The 27,440-nt window shown below is 46.9% G+C and overlaps 2 protein-coding genes across 5 annotated transcripts in view; one reads left to right on the forward strand and one right to left on the reverse strand.

The window, feature by feature from the left end:
* The window catches only part of HDLBP (high density lipoprotein binding protein), a 63,755-nt gene extending 44,743 nt beyond the window's left edge, over nucleotides 1-19,012 (reverse strand). The window contains exons 1-2 of one of the 2 annotated variants that reach the window (XM_057744125.1): nucleotides 18,863-19,012; nucleotides 17,202-17,688 (exon numbers count right to left, since the gene is read on the reverse strand). The gene's annotated coding sequence lies outside the window, so the exon portion shown is untranslated. The remainder of the gene's footprint in view (nucleotides 1-17,201; nucleotides 17,689-18,862) is intronic. The other variant, XM_057744126.1, reaches the window with a different exon arrangement.
* Nucleotides 18,881-27,440, forward strand: part of SEPTIN2 (septin 2) — a 29,948-nt gene continuing 21,388 nt past the window's right edge. The window contains exons 1-2 of one of the 3 annotated variants that reach the window (XM_057744130.1): nucleotides 18,881-18,900; nucleotides 26,456-26,485. In XM_057744130.1, coding sequence (XP_057600113.1) covers nucleotides 26,477-26,485 — 9 coding nt within the window. In that variant the 5' untranslated portion in view covers nucleotides 18,881-18,900; nucleotides 26,456-26,476. Of the gene's footprint in view, nucleotides 18,901-19,126; nucleotides 19,234-26,455; nucleotides 26,486-27,440 lie in introns of those variants that run through there. The other 2 variants (XM_057744128.1, XM_057744129.1) reach the window with 2 other exon arrangements.

Genomic DNA, 27,440 nt, shown 5'->3' on the forward strand with positions numbered 1-27,440 from the left:
CTTAAAAACCAATTTTCAGCATTAGTAAAAACCATGTGAATTTTTATCTGAATTGGAAATACCTATCCTCACGATCGGTTCCTAGGCCTGTCTGCTATGAGAAGCAACGCAGTGGCACTGAGCACCCCGAGCGCGGGGACTGTGGCATCCAACACCGTTCCCCACTAAAAGGAACCAGGCTCCGTGGAAAAATGGCTGAGTCCAGGTCACAAGATAGGACATCCTGCTGTGGCAGAGAGCAAGAAAGCAGTCACGGACTAAGGGGGTCACATCCAAAGAACACACGTGCCAACCTGGGGGAACAATATAAGCATCAAAAAATGGTCTCAGTGGGTTGGAAGACAATTACGCACACAGCCACAAGTTTATAATACCGGGGGGGAAAGGCACTCTTGCTTCGGCAGCTGCTAGTCCAAACATATGCTAAATACGAATAAAGCGAAGAAATCATTTCTCCTTTCTCTCCAGTAGGAACTGTATTTCAAAGTAACCGTAACTGATGAGGGAAACCGCCTTCATGTAAGAATGCCAACAAGTAAATGTAGAAACAGAACTAGAAAAATCGTCCTTTTGCAACTGCCAATTGTAGGCTAAATCACTGTCCCCAAAGATACCCAGGTACTTAGCCCTGGAACCTGTGAATGTTACAAATGAATTAAGAATACAGCGAGGGGGGTCTTCCTATGTGGCGCAGTGGTAAAGAATCCACCTGTCAATGCAGGGGACACGAGTTCGAGCCCTGCTCTGGGAAGACTCCACATGCCATGGAGCAACTAAGCCCGTGTGCCACAACTATTGAGCCTGTGCTCTAGAGCCCGTGAGCCACAACTACTGAGCCCACGTGCCGCAACTACTGAAGCCCACGTGCCGCAACTACTGAAGCCCACGTGCCTAGGGCCTGTGCTCCACAACAAGAGAGGCCACTACAATGAGGAGCCTGTGCACCACAGTGAGGAGTAGCCCCTGCTCACAGCAACTAGAGAAAGCCTGTGTGCAGCAACGAAGACCCAAAGCAGCCAATAAATAAATAAATAAATTTATTAAAAAAAAAAAAAAAGAATACTATGAGGGGAAGATTATCTTGGATTATACAGGTGGGACCTAAATGTAATAAGCGTCCTTAAAGTCAAGTGCTTTAAAGACGGAGGAAGGGGCCACAAGGAATGCAGGTGGCTTCAAGAAGCTGGGAAAGGCAAGAAACGGATTCTCCCCTGCAGCCTCCAGAAGGAAGCCCTGCTGACACCTTGACTTAAACCCAGTGAGACTGGTTTCAGCCAGGTTTGTGGTAATTTGTTACATCAGCAAGGGGAAACTAATACACCAAAAAAACAATGGATATAAGCAAATTGGCTGTTAAGCCCATTAGATAACTGGTTGATAAAAAACTTCATAAGTGACAGAATCAGCCTGCTGACACTACATTCACCGATCAACTGTAACATAATGAAGACAGCCAGACATTACGCTTCCTGGTATAATGCAATATAAAGCACACAGCACAATCTATGATGTGTTCTTGACACCTTCCCTAACCCATCTTTGCAAAAACAAACAAAAACCTCAAACCTCAAACAAATAACCACCCAAAACCAATGAAGCATCTAAACCTGGCTCCCAGTTTACAGGAAACATGAGGATCAGCGGAACAGACCACATGCCACCACAACAATACAATCAACCAAATCCAGATGCGGGAAAATCCACAGCACAAATGGCTCTGTTGCTTTCATAAACAAATGGCATTTTTAAAAAGAAAAAAAGAAGAGGAAAAGGGACTGTTACAGATTTTAAAATTGTTTAGATTTTTAATGCAGTGTGGAGACTTTCTTTGGGTTTTGTGTGACTCAAACAAACCACGTGTAAAAACATACCTTGTGACATTTGGAGAAAATTGAACAGCGAATAGATACTGGATGATATTAACAAAACAAAGTTAATTTCATTAGGTATAATTTCTTTAAAGCCTTCATCTACTGAAGATACATGCTAAAGTATTTACAAGTGATACAAAATGTGGTATTTGCTTTAAAATACTCAAAATTAAACGTGTGACACGTGCAGAACAAGCAGGGAAAGATAAAAACGGCAAAATGGTGACAACTGTTAAAGCTGATCAACAGGTACATGAAACATCAATATTCTCTCCTATTTTGGGGTATGCTTGAAAGTTTTCCTAACAAAAAGGCGTTAAAAAAAGAAAAAGATCAAAGAGCACTACTTATCAGGGCACACAGGATGCTATAAAAGCTATACTCTGAGGATGAATCAAACTTGTAAATTTTATTATAAGGAGAAATGAAGATAAGTGAGTTAATAAGCATTCAAGTCAAGACAGAAAGAGAAAATCAAAGAAAGTACATGGAATAAATAAACGAAGAACTGGTGAAATAGAAAACAAAAACAAAGTACAGGTCAATCAAAACCAAAATCAGTTTCTTTGAAAAAAGCAATTAAAGAGCAATCAACTCTTTCCAGACTGACAAAGACAAGGAAAGAGCACACGAAGAATACAAACTTACAATGATACAATATCATCCTTGCCTGGTATTGAAGTAAGAACCACGTTATAAGTGGCAGTAATTATATCTCCTGGTAGCTCCCAAGGAAGTAACAGCTTCTTTGCCCCATGGGGGAACCCATGAATTATTTTTGTATCTCACTGGCATTAATTGGGATCTGAGCCCATCAGGGAACCAATAACTACAGTCAAGGGGCCCAGGGGATGGCTATGTCTATTAGCCCAGCCAATCAGGGCCCACCCTGCAGCCAGGCCATCTCATCCAGAACCCCTGGCCTGTGCACAGTGGAGGGGGGGCTCCCCGGGGAACATTAAGGCACTGGTTTGCCTCACACATGAGTGGCTGCTGCAGAGAAAAGAGATCATCAACTACAAACCAGTCTACAAACATAAAATTTTAAACAAAACACCAGCCCAATATAATCCACTCAATTTAGAGAACAAGGCACCATGACTAAGTAGGCCTGTTCTAGGGGGATGCAGTAAGGATTCAGTACTAGGTAATGTATACATCTCACATTTACAGCTCAAAGGAGGACAAATAAACACATTACATGACTGGTAGACAGCCATTTAAAAAATGCCCATTGGGGGCTCCCCTGGTGGCGTAGTGGTTAAGAATCCACCTGTCAATGCAGGGGACACGGGTCCGATCCCTGGGCTGGGAAGATCCCACATGCTGCGGAGCAACTAAGCCCATGTGCCACAACTACTGAGCCTGTGCTCTAGAGCCTGCAAGCCACAACTATTGAGCCTGAGTGCCACAACTACTGAAGCCCACACACCTAGAGCCTGTGCTCCGCAATAAGAGAAGCCACCGCAATGAGAAGCCCTCGTACCACAAAGAAGAGTAGCCCCCACTCACCGCGACTACAGAAAGCCCACACGCAGCAACGAAGACCCAATGCAGCAAATAAATAATAAATAAATAAATATATTTTTAAAAAATGCCCATCTGACTGATGAAATTCAAGAATCTATTCCTTGCTTCCTATGGAATGTAACTTCAGGAAGAGAAGGAAGTGGCAATATGAAGAATGTTTCCCAGAAGTAAAATATAGCACATTTAGTGAAAAGCCAAAATTATCCTATTAAAGTAAGTAACAAACCAGGAAAGATGTCCACTGAGGTCAAAGACTGTCAAACACGCAACCTAAGGAGAAATAATCAAGCTAAGAGACAAATGCCACTATTTGCAAATGGCCAGCTGTCTAGAAAGCCCCTCTATTATAATGAAAAGCTAGGAAAGCTGAAGGGAAGTTCAGTGTTAGCAAAACACAACACACACTAGATGCCTGAGTCATGGAGCAGCCCTGGCCTCCAGAAGACGTACCACAGAGATGTCTGATTCCCCCAAGTTCACCTACACCCTCAAGGAAATGCCAAATAACATCTGCAGGAGGCTGAACAATGGCCATCCAAAGATACCTGAAATTTAAATGTTACCTTACCTGGAAAAAAAAGTCTTTCCAGAAGCGATTAAAGATTACCCTGGATTATCTGGGTGGGTCCATTACAAGTGTCCTTCTGAAAGAGAGGCAAAGAGACAACACAGAGGAGAAAGCTTATATGAAGACAGAGGTAGAGACTGGAACACACAAGCCAAGGAAAATGCGAGCAGCCACCAGAAGCTGGAAGAGGCCAAGAACAGCATCTCCCCTGGGGCCCCAGAGGGAGTGTGGCCCTGCCAGATTCAGATTTCCAGCTGCAGAGCTGTGCGGGAGTAAACTGCTGCTGTTTTAAGCTACTAAATTTGTGGTAATTTATTTCAACAGCCCTAGGAAACTTAACACAACATCCCAGCAGGTTTTTAAATACATACATATATATAGATATATATGTATGTATGTGTCTATATATATATAGTAAAAAAAGATTCCCAAATTCACCTAAAAATAAAACTGTCCTAGGTTATTTGGAAAAAAGAAAAAAATGGGAAAAAAAAGGATTCAAACCTAAAGTTAGGAAAGCACACTATAAAGCAGTAGTAATTAGTACTTGGTGGTTTTGGGGTTTTGGCTAAGGAAGAGGAAAAAGGATAAATGAAACAAACTCGTGCATCTATGAGTTTAGCCTTTGAAACAAATGTCATTTCAAATCAGCAAGGAAGGATGGACTAGGCAATAAACAGAACTGGGATCATTTGCAATCCATTTTGGAAAAAATATAATGGTTGATCCCTACCTCACAGCATACACCAAAATAAAATTCAGCTGGATTAGAGAGCTGGAGGTAAAGAATCAAGTCTTGAGGAATTTGAAGACTGGGGAGGAAAACCTGTGACTTGAGGGTGCAAAAGGCTACTGATGAAACAGACTGCAGACATCATCAAGGAAGACACTGACTCATTTGACCCTATCAGAGCTTAAAAATTGTGTATAGTAAAGGCCATCATCTAGAAGTTAGGATACAAATAGAGTTTTCCTCTAGTTGGAAAACATCTGAATAGGCTAGGACATGTCGACACACAGTTCATAGAAACTTAAGACATACTGCACAGAAACACATGAACAAATGTGTTCTTCACTCAGCCCTTATACTATAAGATCAACAAAGATGAACAGAAGTGACACAGGCTCTGAAATGGTGAGGAAAACAGGGTACTCAATCGTTGAGGGTGTGTAAAATTAGAAGGCAACTTAAAAACGTAAATAACAGACATACACATAGTCCAATTCAGTGATAACACTCCAAAGAAGCTACTCTCCAGAAGTACCTGCGCAAGAACACGGACGGCACAGGTATAACATGCACAAGAAGGCTTACAGAAGTACTGTGACATGCAAAGAACTGGAAAAACACAGGTGTGCACCAGTGAGAAAGTGGTCACTAACTACACAGTGATAGATTGACACCATACAGCAGGCACCATCACCAATGAAGCGGAAGCGACGGCTCTGGTAACAGTTCGGAGAGGGCAAAAAGACAGCACACAGTGGGACTTCCCTGGTGGCGCAGTGGTTAAATTTACTCCACACTCCCAATGCAAGGGGGCCCGGGTTCAACCCTTGGCTGGAGAACTTGATCCCACATGTCACAACTAAGGAGCCCACAAGCTGCAACTAAGACCCAGCTCAACCAAATAAATACATATATAAATACACACATACATACATACATACATACATACATAAATAAAGAATTTAAAAAACAAGTGCACAGAACTTTATTTTTAAAAACTGGGATATGAGTTCCAGATAAGGGGGTGTTCACATACCTAGGGTATCAGAGGCTGAATGAGATGTAGAGGGCACCTGTGCAGGAGAGGGGGCAGCAACAGGAGACTGGGAGCACACACGGCAACTAATCAAACAAGTAAATATACCAGGGGACACTGGCACCTAGGACTGTCACTGTTGGAAAAGGGAGCTACCAATTCAGAAAGGAAGAAACTGGAACGAACTCATGTCTTTCAATATACAGAGATATAAAAACAGACGTGTGTTATAAATACACAGGCATCTGTATTTACATATGTGTACATGTATGTACACCCACCCACCCACACACTCCATCTCTGTCTACTGAGAGGGCCTGAGTGCACTAACACCCAACAACAACCTGACTGGTGCCCAAATTCTGTTTCTCTGGGTAACAAGTGTCATAAAATGGAACCAGCCTCCTCAAAGAAAAGGCTGATTTCAGGTCTGAGGCAGGAAAGCACATGAAGAGCCCCGAGTAATTTGCTGTACCAGAAGGCAGGAAGTAATAAACGAATGATGGGGACTTATCCAAACCAGGACACACGAGCTGGCTTCAAGGGTCTCCCCCTGGCCAAACACGGGACAAAGTGAACATCAAAATAAATAGTGATAATAACAGATGATAACCAGCTGAATAAAATGGGAAACTCTTAGCCTACACTGATATAAACAAACAAACTGGAAGTCTGATAGGAACAGATATTCAGTTTCAAAAGCACCTCCCCCCAATGGTATACTTATTAATCACAAAGACTTCACAGTGGAGAAGGCTGGCAGACACCACCTTTATCAAGTGACCGAAGTGAGCATCGCTGGTAATGGGACAAATTGAAATCGTCTGCTGTCTGATATGATGCCAAGAGAAGAACCCAGCACCCCTTCTGTGCTATTCCAGTCGAAGATGCAAAATCTGAATCTAATCAAAAGGAAACAGACAAACCCACTACGAGGGACACTGCAAAATGACTGCTTGTGATCATTAAGTGTCAAGGTCAGAAAGCAAGGTGAGATGGAGCAAATGTTCCAGACGGAGGAGACTGGAGACCCTGACGAGGAAGGTTCGCATGCGACTGCGAACCAGATCCTCCTGGCGAGATGCGAACCGGTCTGAAGGTAGCAAAGTGTTCACATTAATGGTTGTACGAAGTGTATCGTTTGCAGGAAACACACTGAAATAGGCAAATGTGATGAGGTTTCACCTCCCGAGTTACTTGAGGCGGTTCAGAAAAAGTGTTTTGTGCCATACTTGAAACTGCTCTGAAAGTATGAGTTAAAAAAATTTTTGTAAACAGAGAGTACTGCTTTTGTAATCAGAAAAAATAAACGCCTTATGTTGGAAATAAGCACGTTAATACAGGAGAGGGTGGCAAAAATGACATTGACCATTCAACTCAAAGTCCAAACCCAGTTTTAATCATGTCTGTGTAGCTACGAGCGCGTCTTTATTTACACGAGTGCACTTTCCACCCACGTTTACGGAGCACAACAAAATTCTACCTCGAGTTTATGCTGCGATCATACCAGAGCCTGCTGCGCATCGTTTTTCAAAGTTCATGGAAGGAGATTTTTATTTTATTTCTTAAAATTATTTTTGATCTTCACAGTCATGATTTATTTATCCATTTTTAAAATCTCTTTATCTATCCATCTATCTACCTACCTACCTACCTACCTACCTACCGGCCGCGGCCGCACCGTGTGGCACGCAGAACTTCCCCCACCAGGGATCAAACCTGCACCCCCTGCAGCGGAAGCTCAGGGTCTTAATCAGTGGACCGCCAGGGAAGTCCGAAAGCAGATCGTTAAGCCATCAGACAGTGTCAAGGAAGCTGCTGACAGCACCACCTCTGACATGCTGGCAGCCCACTCCAAACAATGTCGGGTCCACAGGGGGCTCCGTGCCGGCTCCCCCAGGAGGCAGGAGGCCTGCTGGAGTCCAGAGGTGCTCTGAGAGCTTTTCAGACACCACATTCTGAAAGAAAAGCACAAGGGACATGCCATCTGAGCCACCCACCAATCACAGACTGTTCTCTGAGTGAGACGCAAAATTCAGAGACACCAGCAGCTAGAGCCAGCCGTGCCACAGAAGAGAGTGCTGCCCAAGGAGGGGGCGACGCTCAGGCTGGGCAAGGAGGCTGAGCGCTCCATCAGCAACAGTTTAAGAGGGAGGGACCGCTCGCACACTCCTTCCACTCCAGGACGGGTGAGGGGATGAGAGGACAAGCAGAAGTACAGTTGGGAAATAAAACCATCCTGTAAGAAGCCTCCTAATGCACATCAAGTAAGTTTTTTTTTTTTTCATTTTCAAGTAAGTTTTAAATAAGCTAAAACACCTTCAAATACAGCCACACGCCTTCAGTACAGCCATGTACCAACTGATATCAAAAATCTAATCATTATACGAGTCAACTGCAGTGAGAGCTGATGGACAGGGACATCCCCCAGATCATCACTGAATCCTTCACGTGCCATTTCTCCCTTGAAGATTTAGTCCTAAAGCTACTCACACAGTGTGAAAGCATGCGGAAGAAGTCAAGGGCTGAGGGTTTACACAGCCTTTCCAGCTCCAGCTCCGTGGCGTCTCTGGCAAGTGGGCTTCCCTGACGCCCCAGCAACCAAGGACCCGAAGGCAAGGCCGGAGCTCCCTGTCGCTCCAGAAGCAACGGCGCCTCTCGCAGGTCAGAGGAAGCCAACCCCTGCTTTCCAGGGTCAGAGAGCACTGCCTCTCTCGGAACGCCAGCTTTTCCTCTCTGCCCAGTCTTTCAGAAGAGAACTACACTCACCAATCTCACGGGCACACAACAATCACATCTCCAGCCCTGTGAAATGAAGGGACGGGCCGCCCTGGCTGCAGCTGGCTCTGGTCTGGACGTCCCAGTGGTGGCCAAGCTGAGCTTAGGAGCCAAGGGGCCCGGGCTCAGGCAGCCTGGCAGCACGGCTGAGCTCACCGCTCTGGCCACAAAGGCAATACAGAACTTTGGTCTCAGGGGCGGGAGTCTGCTCCAGGCAAAGCAAATGTATCAAAATAGAAGCCCTGTTTCTAAAGAAAAAAACTGTTCTTCAAGATCTCACACATACTGACTTAAGCCAGTGCTACAGGACCACCTAACTCATCTTATACTTCTGAGAAAAAGTCAAAACAGTCAATACACTTCAGTAATTCCATTTGAAAGGTATTTATAAATGAGCTAAGTATTAATAAAAGTAGAAAGTACATCACGTCAGAGTGAAACGAACAGTGACACAGACAAAACCGACGAGGGTAACACGTCATCCTTGATCCTGTCCACACCTGACCGGTCATCACCTCACACCCACGTCCAGGAGTCAGTGCGCCATCTCATGCGAGGCAGAAGTGGATTTAAAGCTGCACCCAGACACCTCCAGGCCTCCTATTCACAAGTTACAGGACATCATTAAGTGAACATGGTTGATAACTGTCAGAACGGTACCTCAGAAAGACAGAAAAGATCACATAAAGCCATCCTTTCCTCTTTTATTATTCTTTTTTAATTTCTAAAGAAAAAGAGTGGAAGCAAGGATGAAAAGCTTTCAACTCTGTGTATCAATGAATCAGAAACCACACATTGTATACTGAGAGGGGAGGCCCAAGGGGCAGAACCACGTCTCAGCAAGCAACTCACCTCAACCAGAATTTCAAAATCAGCAAAAAATGCCAAATACACGATGCCCTTTCAAAAACTATTTCTCCTAACTCACACACGCATTGCCTTCTCTTTCCCTCTGGCCTCCTCTGGTTCCGAGGGGCCCGGTCCTTGGGGTCAGGCTGTGCTCTGCAGCTCCCATCTCCCCCGAGGCTGTCTGTTGTGGCAACCTCTTCAGGAGCGCAGCTCTCTCCAGACCTCCTGACGGAAATCTCCTAAGGGGCTACAGCCGTTGCCACGCAGGCCGCTGCTACCAAGGCCCCTGCAAGAAGACTGCTTTCCCTCCCCCAGGAGCCACACACCCAGAGGTGTGCAGGAGGACTCAGCACTCGGGGCAGGGAGCCCAGGCACCGTGCCCCCCGGCCCCTGACCCTCCGTTGAGTCGAAGGGATCCTTGGCGCAGAGCGCCATCCCTCCCCGTCGCCTTTCACTTAACTGCAGTCGCCCAGGCCCCGTGATGCACAGACCCAAGTTCACGCCACAGAACTTCCCTGGAAAGGCACAACAGTTTACGTGGCAGAGAGAACGCTGCACACGGGATGCCTCTGGCCGAAGCTATTTCCTCCCTCCAGAAAGAAACCAAAAGTAGCACTGGTCCAGCCTGCACCGTGTCCAGGAGCTTTAAGGGCCACTGGTGGCCTTACAGCCGGGAAGACAGTGCATCCTGCTCATGAAGAGAGCTGGGCAGCGGGACTGCTACACAGGGTCCTCCCTCCCCCAGCAGCGTGAGGCCGAGAACTACTGCTCCACTTCAGGAACTTTGTCCCCAGCTCAACCCACGCCCCAAAATGAGATGCTACAAGCTTAGAGAAAGGAATCGTGCCGATAAAGGTGAGACAGCAGAGAGGACACCGGGCTTCCCAGGCGTCGCGGGCCGAGCCTGCTGCACAGAAGGCCCATGCTCAGCATGCTTTTGGATCTCAGCAACGTGCTGACCCGAGCACATCCAGGCCTCTGGAGAAACCATCGGCGAAGGCCAGAGCCAACAGCGGCTGAAGAACACGAGAGCAACGAGCGGAGGCGTGACCTGTGGATGGGCTCTACTCTACACCCAGCACACCCCTCAGAGCCTAGACAGCCGCTCTGGCCTGCAGCAGCCCACGTGACTCACCAAGGTCAGGAAAGGACGCGAGCTCAGCATCAACACTGTGCCGTCTGTACATCCCCTCCTAACACACGGGCCCCTGCCACAGCCAGGATACCCTGCTGTGCCGGAGGATCCTACACAAGTTCAAGTCTACCAGTGGCTTATCCTATAACCAGATGAAAGGTGGGGGCAGGTAAAACTAAAAGGGGTCTTGTCTCACCAGACTTGTGTCGTCATAAGATGACTGCAGGGAGGCAGCCAGAGGTGGTGGAGCTGGGCTGCTACGACAGGAAGATGGAACCACTAGTCCAGCAGGAGGGAGAGCTGACCCCCTGCAGGTGGCCGGAGACTGACGGACAGCAGCCGTCTGCAGGTTACTGCAGAGATGGGCCCTGGGTGCTCAACGGCTTTAGGTCTGGGCCTCTGATTTGTTCACTTCCTTCTGGGAAATCTACTGACAGACATGTACTTGGTGAAAAATAGATGCCTGATGATGGAATCAACGATAATCAAAATTCTAAGGGACACAGGCCAAGTTCCGCATGTTTTCTTTGAGGTGGAATATCTACCTTGCTGCAAAGGCGTAACTGGCCCCACTCCTGGACATTATATCACCTCTGGATCCCAAATTTTAGAGAAACTCTAGAGATGCTGAGAGGGAACACTAAGTAAACTGTCAAGACTGAATGTTTAAATGTGAGAACTTCTGAAAATGAGGACTAAGACAAGGAAAAGATAATTACAGACCCTGACTTTTCTGTACTTCTGTCTCCTGCCTGCAAAAGGGAGCTGACATTAGTATCCACCCTTTGGTGTCACGGCGAGGATTACCTGAGCTTATATGCAGAGTGCTTAACCCGGGCCTGGCAGAGTAAGCTGGGGGAGGATTTTCTATGACCACAACCCTCCTCGGTATCTGACAGCCACGAGGACCCCGGCAGTGCAGGCAGCCCAGCCTTAACTCAGCCACACCCGCCAGTGGCTTCACCCCACCAGGCTCCACTCTCCTCGACTGGAAAATGGGGCCTGTGACTACTACATCCAAGAGCAGGCTCTAAGGACTGAGCTGCTGAAGCAGGACTTCTCAGCCCCAGTGCTGCTGACCTTGTGACCAGACAGTTCTTCCTAGGCACTGCAGGATGGTGAGCACCTCCAGCCTCTAACCACGAGATGCCAGCAGCACTCCCACGTCATGTCAACCAAAAATGTTTCCAGATGTTACCAGATATTCTCTGGGGAGGAGACCAAATTGCCTGGTCGAACCACTGCTGGAAACAAAGGTCATGATGCTTGGCACGGACGAAGCACCACAGAAAGCTTTAACAGGCATCGCTTCTGTACCACTTGTGCATCCTTGAAACAGATCACAAAATGGGATGTTGTGTGAGTGACTATTACCTCCAGGTGTCATCCCTCCAAGCTGAAAAACTCAGTTTCTGATAAACTGAGTTGAACAAGGTGGGGCTGGGGAACGGTGGGAGGAGAGGGGGAAAAGGGGAAAGGGAGGAAGGGAGGGAGGGAGGAAGGAAAGAAAGAAAGAAGGGAGAAAGAGAGAAAACAAACGAACAAACCACCTCAGAGATTTCTTTCTTATCTTTTTAAGGAAGAAAAAGTCCTTGACTGAGAACAACTTTACAGGGACGTACAGGTCTTCTCTCAGTCCAGTGAGGACTACCTTCCCCACCTGTTCAAACATCTTCACCCTCTGTCCTGTCTGGCAGAAGGAACCAATGCCCAGTAGTCCACACCGAAGACCCAAGCATGTCTGACAAGGTCCACAGCCAGGAACGTCGAAGAATATCAACTCACACAAATAAAAGGCAATTCTGAGAGCTCTTTCAGAAACGAATCCATCCTAGTTGCTCAATGGCACTTGCTAACTGACTACTGGTTTCTGAATCAGCAACTTCCTGCCTCTCTGTCCCCTCGATGAGGGCTGCTGTCCCAGCTATGGGGTCTCGGGGCACAGATAAGCCTCCTGAGAATAATATTCCATCGCATATATGTACCACATCTTCTTTATCCATTCATCTGTTGATGGGCATTTAGGATGTTTCCATGTCCTGGCTATTGTAAATAGTGCTGCAATGAACGTTATGGTACATGTTTCTTTTCGGATGACAGGTTTCTCTGAGTGTATGCCCAGCAGTGGAATTGCTGGGTCATATGGTAGTTCTATTTTTAGTTTTTTAGGGAACCTCCAACCTGTTTTCCATAGTGGCTGTACCAGCACATATATACAATGCAATATTACTCAGCCATAAAAAAGAATGAAATTGAGTTACTTGTAATGAGGTGGATAGACCTAGAGTCTGTCATACAGAGCGAAGTAAGCCAGAAAGAGAAAAACAAATACCGTATGCTAACTCATATGTATGGAGTCTAAAAAAAATTGTACTGATGAACCCAGTGACAGGGCAAGAATAAAGATGCAGATGTATAGAACGGACCTGAGGACACGGGGTGGGGGGAGCAAAGAGGAAGCTGGGACGAAGTGAGAGAGTAGCACTGATATACATACACTACCAAAGGTAAAACAGATAGCTAGTGGGAAGTTGCTGCATAACATAGGGAGATAAACTCGACGGGTGATGACTTAGAGGCCTGGGATAGGGCGAGCAGGAAGGAGTCACGGGAGGGAGGGGATATGGGGATTTATGTATAAATACAGCTGAATCACTTTGGTGTACCTCAAAAACTGGCACAACAGTGTAAAGCAATTATATTCCAATAAAGAGTTTAAATAAAAAAAAAAGAATCACATCTTACAAACACACACACACACACACACAAAAAGCCTCCGGAGAGGATTCTGCACCCATGGCAGAGCCCGGGATAGGATGGGCAGGGGTCAAGGGGACTACATTCATACCAGTTTTATTAACTGATAGTATGACTACATTAATACGGTCGACCAAAGAATGAGTTTTAACATAAAAATATTGTAAAATACAACAAAAATAAAAAATGGCAATCCTTCTTGATCATTCCTCAAGAAATATCTCTAAAACTATTGTTTTATCTGATATTTTTTCTTGGATATGTTAATACATGGTTTAAATAAAAAATAATATCACATTACATGCATTGTTTTACCATTTGCCGTACTTATTTCCACTTAAAAATGCCTCACGGCTGTCTTTCCAGGTTTTACACACAAATCTACCTCATTTGTTAACAACTGCAGGGTGCACGGAATAACCGTAAGATAAACCCCTGCTGATGCTGTCTGGTTTCTCCCACTCACAGACACACTGCAGAAAGGAGTATCACCTGCTCACCTGACCCTGTACCTCGACAGGCTAAACTCCTAGCAAAGAATTACAGGACTACAGGAGATGCACGGATAGGCACTGCAAAGGCAAACATTACCCTTCCAGTGAGCTAAACTATTTATACTCCACAAATTCTGGGTATACCTGTCCCCCTCACCCTCAATAACTAAAACGTCATGTTATTTTCCCCAGCCTGTAGGGAAGTATGATCTTGACGTCAACTTCGATCATCAGTAACACTGAAATCCTGCTCTGCATGCTGGCCATGTGAACTTTCTGTCTGTGAAGACCGGCCTATTCACAGCCTCCACCCACTTTCTCACCAGGCGCTTCAGCACACATTTAAGACAAGGTAAAACCCACTGCTGGGCTACAGAAAATGTAGTAACTAACAGAAGAACAATGAAGTGAAGTGCAACTCAAGTTGTAAGTTAAAAGTAACATTACTAAAGGGCACCCAGGCAAAAGTCGTAAGAAAACACTATCGAAAAGGACAACTTTCGGGGTGTTTTTGGTTTTGGGGGTTTTTTTTGGCCTCTCAGGTCTCTTGGCCAAAGGCCGTGGTTTTTTCCCCTCTGGAAAGGGAAACAGAATCTTTGGACTGGGGACACCAGTTGCAGTGGAGTGATGGGAAAGCATCCCGAAGACGGGCAAGTTCTTCTGTAGTTACTGCTAAGATTGTGGCCTTCTCCCCTCACTTGGCCCCCTGAAGACAGGCAGCCAGGCAAGAAGCTGGGAGGCATTTTTCTGGAGGATCCAAAGAGACTTGAGGAAGTTGACAGGGTGCTATAAGGAGATGGCCCAGCCAGACGCCTCCACAGTGAATGTCCCAGTTGGCAAGCCCCAACCAACCACAAGCTCAGAGTCCTTCTGACATATTAGCAGGCAAACAAACAGCACCAGACAGCCCAGAAAAGGCTCTGATATCTGACAGGAAAGCCAAACCCCAACACAAAAGCAGCCAGAAGCAAGCAGTGGCTTCAGGGAAAAGAAAACTTTAAAGCTCACCCATGTCCGCAGAGAGATAAGAGGAAATACTACATCCATAAAACAGAAACAGGAGGTTACAAAATAGAAAGAATAAGAGAAAGCTCTTTGAAATAACGTGTGAAAAACTCAACAGAAGGGATAGAAGATAAAGTTGAGAAAGTCTTCCGGAAAGAAATGGGTAACCTAAGAAAATCAGACTGTCAACCCAGAAGGTCCAATAGTTGAATTCTAGAAAGAGAAGGAAAGTGAATGGAAAGAGGTCAAGGTATTAAATCCAAAAAAGTGCCCAGCATTGAAGAACAGAAGTTTCCAAAATAAAGGGGCCCAGAGTGCAGGCAAGACACTAAATGAAAAGACTCCAAGGGCATCACTGCACGGGGTGTTCTGAGTTTCACAGAAACTCCCTCAAGCTTCAAAGAAGAAAGCACAGTCACATATAAAGGCTCAAGAATTAGAAAGGCTTAACGCTAGGAGATGGAAAACAGAGAGGCAAACTGATGTCCAACCTCTCACACAGGTACAAGGGCAGAATAACACACCCCAGACATTCAGGCTCTCAAAATTTTATCTCCCAGGCAACTCCTTGAGGAGGTATTTCATCAAAATGAAAGAGTTAATAAAAAGAAAAATTCAACAACGACATGGGTTCCAGGAAACTGAGGGCAGTGAGATCTGCACTGAGATTCCAGATAGGAGGCCTGGGCCTACTGAAATTGATCAGATAAACAGAACTGAGTTTCTTGAAAGGAGACTTAGACAACTGGTGAATTTAGGGTTGACTTTTAGTGACAAATACATATAAAACTAAGAAAACAAAAAAAAAAACCACCCTTAAGAACTTCAGGGAAAACAAAAACTTCTCCAGGAAAGGAAAAGTAATCCCATCACAGCCTTTGGCCTAGCTGTGAATGGTACCAGTAGTCAAAATACAAGCACTAAATACTGGACCTGCAAATTAAAGGTGCACATGCTTTGGGCAGCCATGGATCTGTCCACACAGTGAAGGCAGAGGGATGAAAGAAAGCCAGAAACATTACATCTACTCTCAGTCAGTTGAAGAGACAATGTGTGGGATGGGGAGGGAAGGGCAGTAAGTGAGCAAGCCAGGCATGGACGTGAGAGATGGAGGCAAAGACCGAAGCAGTCAGCTGGCAGGCAAATGTGGGTGTTCCGCAGGGGAGGAAACATGATCAGGAGAAGGAAACTGATAGCGTTTCTTCCTTACAAGACTTTGCAGATTTATTTGACCTTTTAAAAAGTATATGACGATATAACCTTGATTTGAAATAAAATTAACTTTTACTTTTAAAATCCACATGAGTGCCAATAAACAGTATTAAGGGAGAGCGTGCATGGTCAATGCATTGCTATCAAATTAACAGCAAGCATCAACAAGATGACTAACATGATGAGATGTCCAGAAAAGTCTGGCTTGTCTTAAATGGTACTCGAGGAACTTTACCTCACTTAGTAAAACAGCAGCCGACTAGGAGTATCACCTCTAAAATATCTCTGATACTAGAAATACAAAAAAGGAAAAAAAAAAATGAAAATCTGGCTTTACCACAAAATAACTTGCGTAACTAAATGTTTAAATGTTATACACATAAAAAAAGTTTAGTTCTTTTCTTGGCTTTCAAATATTCAATGTTGAGGTGCTTTTATAATTCAAGAGAAAAAGCATCCTGACACATTAATGTTCTTTGCTGTCTGTCTATACTTGGTCAAAAAGTTTTACAACATGCCTCTTGGACTTTTTACGACCAAAAGTCAGCAACTGAGAGTTCAGCTGTGTGCTATGTTTCTTCCAGGAGCTTGGTTATTTCTTAACAGAAAAGGGAAATGCCTTCCTATGATGACGAGCCCTGCGAGATGGACGTGTTCTGAATGGGCCATACCAAATATAAGTACCACTCGGTACTTTAAAAGTGTTCTCTGCTTAAACCCTTTAAGTGAATGCGTTTCAGTTGTGAAGCATTAATGGCGAATCTACCCAATCCACTTGTGGCTAAAGATCACAAAGTCATCTTGGTGGACAGTGTAATCATTTAAAATGCTGTCAAAGTTAGAGTGTCTTAGGGCATTAAGTCCTTCACAACAGGCGCTCAGCCAAGCCCTTCACCACCTGCGATGCCAGGGATGCACCCAATTCTTGCCCATATAAGCCACCCCTTATAACTGTCACTAGTCCCCTTTGGGTAAGCTAGTCTTCTTGTCTAGAACACCCCATCCTGCTGACTCCACCTGGAAAAACTTTTTCATCTTCTAAACCCCAGTTTCAGAACCACATTCTTCGTGAATACTTTCCAACAGGTAATCACTGCCCCCTCCTTCCAACCTCCATACTTTGTATATATTTTCATTACTGCACTTAGAACACTCATCTATTCCTTTACAAATGAATCTCCCCTAGTAGACCATAAACTGTTTGAGGGGGGAAAAAAAAGTCTATGCCCTCTTTACCTCTGTATCCCCAGAACCCTTAATGGTATCTGGCACACATTTTCTACTGTTGAAGTAGTTAAGCCAGGACGTCAAAGTCGGACCACCAGAAACCCCAAATCCAAAACCAAAGGGAAAAAAAAAAAAAACCAAAACGTGATTCAAGAAGACATTCCTCCATCAGGACGCTGAGAGGTCAGCCTGGCCCCGCGCAGGGGGCACTGTGCCAGGGGTCCGCTGGGGCCTCGAGTCCCCATGAGTGTGCGCGCACGGCCTCTTAGGAGTGCTCTCCTCCCACGCGCTGCTGCTTTCCTCAGGGGCGCGCAGCCCCGTCAGAGACGAGGCGCGTGGCACACCGCAGGACTAACAGCAGGCACGGGAACGTGTCTTCACTGCTTTTCAACGGCTTTCACATTCTGTCCTTCAAGACTCGACGAGGTATGCTCAGTTTTCTCCAAACCTAAAACTCTCACGATAGGTGGGTGCGTGATGTCTCAGACCCGCAGACCTGGGGGTTCAAATGACGGAAGCCATGCTCAAGCAAATACCTCCTCAGCGACTTTAACCCCGCTTCCAAGCACCCTAGGAAGACGCGCGCTTCCTGAGCCTAGCGTGGGGTGCTTCGAGTGTTCACGGGGCGCGCACGTCCGCCTGAGCACCGGGCTTCGCCCAGCGTCTCCTCGCACACACGCACACCGAGACGGCTCCGCGCGGCAGCTGCCGGGACAAAATCCTAGGGCCTCGAGAGGGCCGCCTGCCGAGAAAGTGCCTGCGCCTCCTCTGTTCCCGGCCGACACCGCCGCGGGGGCGCGCGCCGCGCGGGTGACCCGTCCTGCTCCCGAAGTCCTCCAAGACCCCCGTGCCACGGCGTCGCTCAACGGTCACGCGCACAGCTCGGTCCTCCGCGGGCTGCCGCGCTCCCGGGCGCCCGGCCCCGAGCGCGTCGCCGCTTTCCTAACGCGCCCTGTCGGGACGCGCTACGCTCCCACCCAGCCGCAGGCGGCCCGCGCTACGCCCCAGAGCCGCGTCTGCGGTCCGTCGGGGGTAACCCAGAAAGGCTTCCTGTACGAGGGTAGTTGCGCCCAGCCTCCCAGCGAGCATCAGCCAGCTGCTGGGCCCGCAGACCGCGGGAGAGGGGAGGACGCCCCGCGCCGGGCGCTCAGGGCCCCGCCGGGCACGTCGCCCTCCCGCCCCTGAGCCGCGCAAACGCAGTAGGCTTGGAGGCGCCCCCAGGCCTCACCTAGCGGAAGCGAGGGGCCGCCCCCCCGCCCCCCCTCCCCGTCGCGCGCGGGCCCCTGGCTCCGGAACACGAAGGCCACGTCCCCGAGGACGGGCGCCCAACTCTATGGTCCACGCACCGGTCTCGGACCCACGTGACCCGCGGCAGCCAATCGAAGCGAAGCCCCGGCCACCGAGACGACGGCGGCTCGGGGCTAGAGGAGCCCCGCCGGGCCGCTCGCCGTCCCTCCCCGGCCCCGCTCCGGCGCTCCCCGCTCGGTGCTGCCGCCATCTTCCTGGAGGAGAGGACCAGAAGCGAAAGGTCCCCTCCCCGTGGTCGTTCCGAACTCTTACGGCCCCCTGCACTCCCCCGTCCGCCTCTCTTCTCACCGGTTATTTAGCTCCATCGAAAAAAATGCTCTTCCCCCCATCCTAATTACTCACAAGGCAAAGAATTAGATTACCTGTTCCACTTTTAGCGTAAGGAAACCAAGCTCATAAGGTAGGAACTGTGGCGAAACACGGGCGAGCCGCCATCTTGGTAAAGGAGAAGAGGCTACGCTTGACCTCCCCCCCACCCCCAGCCTCTATATGGCCAACCGCCGTGGGAGGGGCACGGCGCCTGCGCAGAGGCGGAATCGGCGGACGAGCCTGCGCCTGCGCACTCGGAAGCTGGCGAATGGGGGCGGGGAGGAAAGCGTTGGCAAGGGGGCGGATCGACGCGGTGACGCAGCCCGCCCGCGCGGGGCGGGGCGGGGCGGGGCGCGAGCTGGCGGCGAGCGCTGGGCGGGTCCGCGGCGAGGTCGGTCGGGCCTCGTTCTTCGGTGCGTCCGCGGTGGGTATCTCGCCGTGGGTCCCGGCCAGCGTGGGGTCGCGAGCCGCGGGCCGATGCAGAGGGGCCGTAGCCCGCTTGGGGCGGTGGTCGGCCTGCTCCGGGGGCACGCGGGCCGCGGCGCCCGCGCGGTGTGGGGGAGGGGCGGCCGGCCCGGGATCCTGGGCCCTTCCCGGATCTCCCCGGCCTCCCCCGCCTTCCCGGACCCTCGCCCGGCCTCCCCAGCCCTCCTCGAGCCCCCGGGCCTGGCGCGGGCGGAGGCGGCGGGGTGCGTCCCGGGGGAGCCCGAGCGGCCCCTCGCTCGCCCGCGGGGAGGTGCTCGGGGCGGGGTCAGTGGCGGGCCTGGGGCGTCGAGCGGGCGCCGGCCTTCGTGGTCACGGGGGCCGCTGCGGGTCGCGCTGACCCGGCCGCTTCCGCCCAGCCGGCTCCGAGGCGAGAGCCAGCGCGCGGCGCCCGGGCCGCCCCGCCCCTCGGCAGGCCCTGCCTGGCTGCATCCGGGGCGGGGGGGGGGCCGAGATGGGGCCGACCTGTGGTCCTCGTGGCTCGAGAAGGCCCGCCGGACCGCCGGGTAGCTTTGCGGCCTCGGTGTTCGTTCGTGCCGCCCTGCCTTGTCCTTGGCCGCCCCCCGCGGACGCCCGGCCCCGCCGCGCAGGCTTCTGGTTCCCCCTGCTGTGGGCTTTCTCAGCGTTGGCCTTGGTCCGGAGCCCGCCTCGTGCCCGGAGCCCACGTCTCTGCGCCGTTTGCTCGCCTGGCACCTGCTCTGTTCCCTGCGGCGCTGGTCCTGCCCAGCCTTACTCGGTGCCTAGCGCGGCGACCCAGCACACAGCAGGTGTTCAGGTATCTCGGGAGCGACTCGGGTCGTTGTAACAGCTCAAGACCGACGTAATGCCGAAAGCAGCCTCGCCATCAGAAGGAGAGATGTGTGGTTGTGGTAGGGGTCGTGCACGCTGCTTTCTTGGTGTTTGTAAAGTGAGGTTCGTTATTTTCGGTTTTGGTAGCTCACACTTAGGCTTTCTTTGCACCGCCTGGCAATCTGACTCGCAGTGAATGTGGGCGGTGATCTCCTCAGCTGTAAAGTTATCCTGATTTTTTTTTTCCGTTTTCTGTCTGGATCTCTCACCAAGTCCTGCAGCGCAGGGTAGAGAACAAGGGCTCTTCAGTCAGATCAGATTTGCGTTCTCACTCTCTTGAACTAGCAGGGCTACCAGGGAAATGGGGATGGCATGGGCGGGAACCTCACTCTACAGTCTTCAGAAAATATGGTCCCGGTCCTTTTCATACTCGGCTTGAAAGACAGAAGCTGCTGGAAAAGGAAAAGGTGGTTTTGTTTTTTCTCCAGAGAGAAGGGGAGTCAGAACTCACTTGGCAGCAGAATCGGGGTGAAGCCGTTTCTATAGTCTCCTTCATCTCGATTCGCGCTTCAGCTCTGGTGGTGGGGTGCTGCGCTGATGCTGTTAAGAGTGTTGTGGAATACTGTACGTGCACCTCAGATCCAAAGGCTCTGAACGCCAGATGTTCCAAGGGCTCTGGAGGCGGGCCTGTGGACCTTCGGGTCCTGTCTCGCAGGGTCGTTGTGGATGGGGATAGGGTGTGTAAGTACAAGGATAGCGTGTCAGTGAACAGTGGTGTTCGGTAGTCCACTGGTGCACATCAGTGCCGCGCGCAAAGGAAGTTTATGTTGCCAAGAACCCAGTTTTAGCTGTCTGTTCTTTGTCTTTCTAAAAATAATTAGAAAAGTTGGTTTTTTCTGTGTGGATTGGGGTGGGAGTATTGCTCTGGAAGACGGAAGCCCTGTGTCAAGAAGAAAAAAGTTTTGAATAGTTTCTAGTATCTAGAATGAGTACAACGTAAGTGCATAAATTTTTCATTTGATGAATTTCTTAGGTTTGGGGAGTTCGATGGACCTGCATCCAAGGTTTAAACTAATCGCAGTGCTTTCTGGCATTTGTGTTGCTGGATCCAGGCTTTTTCACTGGAAACCAGGAGTTAAGCATTTTTCTTTCAGCTTCCATTTTACATTACTCAGTTACTAACTTAAACTGCTGGAAAACTGTAGTGGATACAAACTATATTTCAGGAAAAAACAAAAACTTGAGTTTGAAAGAAATAGGTTGTGGTAAGAGAAACTTGATAAAATTAAAGCAAAGTTGAAATAAGTGTTTTTTTGAGAATTCACATCCTGTTCCAGTAATGTTACAATAGTATTCTCCATTTCCCCATATGTGTCAAGATAGGCTTTAAGTGGGTGGAAACTGATGGGAGTGTTGGTTCCCTTCTTGCCTACTGATCAGGGTAAGGGGTGCGCACCGGTGGACTCAAGGCGCAGTACTGTCAGAGTGCTCACGTGAAGCTGGTTGGCACACAGGCAGGGGCCCAGAGTTCAGTGAGGAGTGGGTGTGTGGAAGCTCCAGAGATACTTCGTGACAGTGCTCTGCCCCACCGGGTTGGTTTGAAATCAGATGCATGCGATAGCTGGTAAGGCGAGAGCCCACTCTTCCTTTTCTGTCCTCAGGCATTTATTCTCCAGGTGAACTTGAAAATCGTTCTATCCAGTCCTTCAAGGAAAACAAAACAAAACATAATTAGGGGAGTCCAGCTGGGATTGGACCACATTTATATACTAACTTAGGAAATAAAAATGATTTGATTCAGGCAAGGTCTGTTTTATTTGTAAATTTGTTACTGCATTTGTTTTGTTTCTGCTCTCTTATAAATGGCATTTCCCCCATTTCCATTTCTTGGTATTCATTGCTAGTGCAGAATAGAACTTTTGACTTACACCTGTCTTATATCCAGCCACCTTAACTAAATTATCATATTCTAGAACTTTTTTTTAGCCGAAGTATTTGTGGGGGTTTTTTGTGTTCAATCATATCAGCAAAGTCATTCTCACTAAATTTGCCAGAGTAGTAGTAAGTAACCACGGTGAGATTGCAACGTCAGAGTCTTGTTTGTGACCTAATTCAAGTGAACAGCAATAAAAAAAGACAATCAGAAATAGGAACACTGTATTTGGTTAAAGGACTGTTGCTAATTTCCTTTGGATAATGGCTTGTCATTTTTAAGTCCTTATTTTAGAAATACCTAGCACTCGTGATCAGAGACCGGAGACAGTGGCCGAAGGGATGTTTGAGCTGGTAACTGTTGAATCTGGAGGGTGGGGTGGTCCGTGTGGGTTTTGTTTACTTTTGTGCATGTTTGGAATTTTTCACGAGTGTTTTAAGGTAACTTTGGTGGTAGTGCGCTTCCCTTCCTCATTAGTGATTATAATTTAAATTTAGCATCTGCTGTTTAGAGAATAACGTTTGTCATTGGTTTCCAGAAACATATCTAAGCAGTTTCTTCACTAAGTGTGTTTATTATAATTATAATTGGTTGCTGAATTTTATCACGTGTCTTCAGCATCTATTCACATATGGTTTTCTCCTTTAATTTGTTGTAACAGCTTGCATTGATAGGTGCTTTTGGTACATTTCTGGGATATAATTGCTAGCAAATATTTCATTGCGAATTTTTGCATTTATATTCATGAGTGAGATTGACCTACAGCCAGCCAGCTTGCTCCTTCTTCTCCATCTGGGTTTGTTTGTTTTCAATTTATTAATTAATGTATTTATTTTTGGCTGCGTTGGGTCTTCGTTGCTTTGTGCAGGCTTTCTGTAGTTGCTGCTCTTCGTTGCGGTGCAAGGGCTTCTCATTGCATTGGCTTCTCTTGTTGAGGAGCACGAGCTCGAGGCACGTAGGCTTCAGTAGTTGTGGTGCATGGGCTTCGTTTCCCCACAGCACATGGGATCTTCCTGGCCCAGGGATCCAATTTGTGTCCGCTGCATTGGCAGGCGGGTTCTTAACCACTGTGCCATCAGGGACGTCCTTCCAGCTGAGTGTGTTGTTAGAGTGCTTTCCCTTTTTCTGCAGTGGTCTTATCTGTTCAGGTTTGAATAAAATTCAGCTCTAGTTCTGTCCAGTCCTGGTCCCTTTTTCATTGGTAACTCTTTCTCTTTTCTTGGTCCCGCTGCTCCGCGTGTGGGATCTTAGTTCCCCAACCAGGGATGGAAACCGCGCCCCCTGCATTGGAAGCACTGAGTCTTAACCACTGGACCACCAGGGAAGTCCCCATTGGTAACTCTTTACTCAGCTGTTCAGTGGCATTTGTTCTAGTCAGATTTTTAGTTCTTGGTTCAATTTTGGTAATTACAGTGTCTAGAAAATCATCTTATTTCTTCCAGATTTTCTAGCTTGTGGCCATCTTGATACATGTGGTCTCCTGTGTCTGTGATTTTACCTTTTTTTCGGTATTTGCTTTTTTTTCCTCAGTGGCACTTATGAGGAATTTGTTTCAGAAAACCAGCTTTTGAATGTATTTGTTTACCCTTCTATTGAGTTATTTTCAACGTTCTTTAATAATGAAAATATGTAAAACCCAAATTCTCATCTGAGACTATGAAGCTTTACTGTGTCCCATTGATTTTGCTTTTATCTTCTTTCCATTGCTTTCTAGATAACTTATGGCTTTGTTTTTGTTACCACCCTTGATCCAAGGGTTATCCAGGAATGTTCTGAATAACTAGGAGTTCCTTTTTATCTTGAGATCATGATCTGATCATGATCTGAGAACACTGACTGCAGAAATAATTCTGCATAAATTTTCTTTACAGCAGTTACATGATAATTAAATTTTTTTCTTTAATTACTTTTCTTTATTATGTTGACTCCAGTTTCTCTACACCAATTAATTCAGATGTACTGGTGGTCTTAGTCTTCTGCCCTTGCTCATACTGTGTTTACTGAGTCTGTCCAATTTTGAGAGATGCTATTAAATATTAAAGCCTCCCACTTGAATAGTATTTTTATCGAGTTCAGGTAAGTATTTTTCCTAGTCTCTGCTCCATGTGTTTGTCTGCTGTAAGTATTCATAGGTACAGGTTTATGAATGTTTTACCTTTTCAAATTGTTCCTTTTATCATGACCACACTGTCCTCAAATCCCACTCTGGCTGACATTAACAGTGTCTCTCCCTGTTCTCTTTGTGTTTACTAGCTTGGTATCTCTTAGCCTGTCCCTTTGTTTTCAGCATTTTTTAGCTACTTTGTTTTAAGCGTAAATTCTTCCATATAACATACCCTGGTTTTCTGGTGTTCTTCCCACCCCCACCGCCCAAAAAAACCTATCTCCCCTTTTAAGGAGAGAATTTGCTTCTTTCACATTTAGGTTGATGACTGATACTCTTGAATTTTTCTATTTCTTTTTTCTATTTCTTTTTTCTTTTTATATTTTTACTGGTTTGATCAAGTTGCTGTTCCATATTTTTCTCTTAATTTGGAAGTAAGTTTTTTAAATGGCTACCTTCCCTTTTCTTTAATTATCAGATACTTACCTGTTAATTATTTAAAAGAATATGTCAGCTGCTTCTTCGGCCAAGACCATCTATATTCCAACTGACTGCTCCCTTCTCCCTCTTGAAAATGTCACCTCTCTGCTCTCACTCATGCCCTGACTCTTAGGTTTAGCTGAGGAAGTTTAGTATATTACATTCTGGACGGTGAGTAGTGTTCCCCTAGGAGGTCCCTTCTATTCAAGAGATCTTAGTTCACGCCTGTATTACACAATCCCAGGTAGACTCTGGGATTGCTCTTTGGGGGAAATTTTTCTTCTCTTATTACTATTTTGTTTTCCTCCATCTGTCTCTTGTACTCATGGGAGCTCTTACTGTTAACAGTTAGATTTCCTAGAAGGCTTTTACCCATGATTTCTCTCTCTGTTGTTTGCCTTGTGCACTAAGATTTCTTATATTTGGTCTTCCACGTCACATTCCAGTCTCTCCTGTGACCTTTCATTCAACTCAGCTACCAGAGTTTGAATTTGAAAATCGTGGGTTTTAGGTCCAAAAAGTCTAGTTTGAAATACGGTGCTTGTGTCTTCATCATAGTGATATTACTTTTTTTGTTCCAACTGTTGTCTTCCTCCTCCTGCAGCTCGGCTGTTGAGCTCATTTTGGAGGCAGGGAGATGGGGGCACACTCACATGGGACCCCTGGAGTCCTCACCCCCAGAGCCTCTGTTCCCAAGCTCTTCCAGGATTCACTGTATTCTTTTCCTTCCTTTCTGGTTCTTCCTTCCCAGGAACCCTTCATCTCCTGCTTCTCTCATTGCCTGGTGTTCCTGCTGTCCTGTAAGCTTCATTCTGCTGCCTAGGTTGAAGCATTTTGGACAACCTAGACGGAGCTTTACCTGTTTCCTTATTCAGTAGTGGTACTTCCTTGGCACGTTAGGCTTCACCTAGTCAGTACTGTGCCCCCCCCCCCCCCCCCCGCCGTGATGATCTGTCATAGTAAGAAGCAGTTTACAGACCCCTCTCCCTCTTCCCCTCTCCTTCCTGCCCGGTGGATGAGAGGAAGGCTTCCCCAGGGCCACAGAAAGGGAGAGCCTAGACTATGCCCTTATCTTCTATGACATCATACCACAGGGTTAGAGAGTTGGGATCCTACAGCTGTCTTAACCTCCCTTAACCACTTGTTCAGAGGTGGTTTGGAATATTTCCATTCAAAAAGGAAACTTAGTATTCAGGAATGTTTCAGTCTGAGGGAAATGGGGAGGCAAGAAAATGAAGTTTTCTAGCAAGTTTCTAAGCACCAGAAGGAATCAAATGTGCCTGCATTCACACCTCTTGACTTTGTTAGCAAAGGTTAGCCAGTGACTCCACATCTCCCAGGGTTCCTCAAACACTCAGCTGCCTTCGGTCCTTTTTCCTTTACTTGTAAGTGTAGTTGTATTGCTCTGCGTGCCCCAGTGTCAAGGTCTGGTTCTCAGGAGCTCAGGGAATCTCCAGCAGATGGCAAACCGGTAGGCTCCAACAGGCACCCCTTCCTTGTACAAAGCTTTCAAAGAGAGAAAGGAAATTACGTAATTCCAGATTTGTGGGAATTTGTCTTTTTCTCCCATTACATCCCTAGTGACTAACATATAATCAGTACTGAAAAAGGTATTGTTGAAAATGTGGAATGTATATATGTATGCATGTGTATAGATGGTAGCATTCATTAGCTTAATATTTTATATCTAGTTTATATGATGAGAGGTGATAATCTCATCATTTGGGGGGAAGTATTTGATGTAATGAGAAGCTGAGTAAAAAGCTATTGATGCCATATGTGTAAGCCTTTTTATGTGTCAGTTAATTAAATATTTGTATATGTGGATGGATGTACATGTATTTTTTTTTTAAACAGATTGACAAAACTTCACTGAAGATGTCTAAGGTAAGAGATCACACTTCATGTATATACAGCAGTGGTCCCCAACCTTTTTGGCACCAGGGACCGGTTTTGCAGAAGAGAACTTTTCCATGGACAGGGTCGGGGTGAGGGGTGGTTTTGGGATGATTCAAACACATTACATTTATTGTGCACTTTATTTCTATTACTATTACATTGTCATAGATATTGAAATAATTATACTACTCAACATAGTGCTGGCAGGAGATGGAGCTCAGGTGGTGATGCAAGCAGTGGGGAGCGGCTGCAAATGCAGATGAAGCTTCTCTCCTCCTGCTGTGGCCCCCCCCCCCCGCCCCCGTTACTAACAGGCCCTGGACCCGTCCGGTCCCTGGCCCAAGAGCTGGGGACCCCTGATCTACAGCATAAGGAGAAACTGCTTTATGTTTTTTGTTTGTTTATTTGTTTTAAAGAACTTTTATTGAGATACAGTTAACATACAATAAACTGCATGTATTTAGAGGGTACAATTTGGTATCCCAGCCTCCCAATTCATTCCCCCCCAACCCTCCCTGCTTTCCCCACTTGGTGTTCATATGTTTGTTCTCTACATCTGTGTCTATTTCTGCCTTGCAAACCGGTTGATTTGTACCATTTTTCTATAGTCCGCAATATATGTGTTAACAATACAATATTTTGTTTTTCTCTTTCTGACTCACTTCACTCTGTACGACAGTCTCTAGGTCCATCCATGTCTCTACAAATGTCCCAGTTTCATTGCTTTTTACAGCTGAGTAATATTCCATTGTATATATGTGCCATATCTTCTCTATCCATTCATCTGTTGATGGACATTTAGGTTGCTTCCATGTCCTGGCTATTGTAAATAGTGCTGCAGTGAAACGTTTTACAGTCAAGATTTGTATGATTCATTATTTTTAACATAACTGGTATTTGATTCATTAAGGCAGAGTTGTAATGTAACTGTCATTCTGAAAGC

Source organism: Hippopotamus amphibius, chromosome 8 (genome assembly GCF_030028045.1).
Source record: "Hippopotamus amphibius kiboko isolate mHipAmp2 chromosome 8, mHipAmp2.hap2, whole genome shotgun sequence".
Classification (NCBI taxonomy): Eukaryota; Metazoa; Chordata; class Mammalia; order Artiodactyla; family Hippopotamidae; genus Hippopotamus; species Hippopotamus amphibius.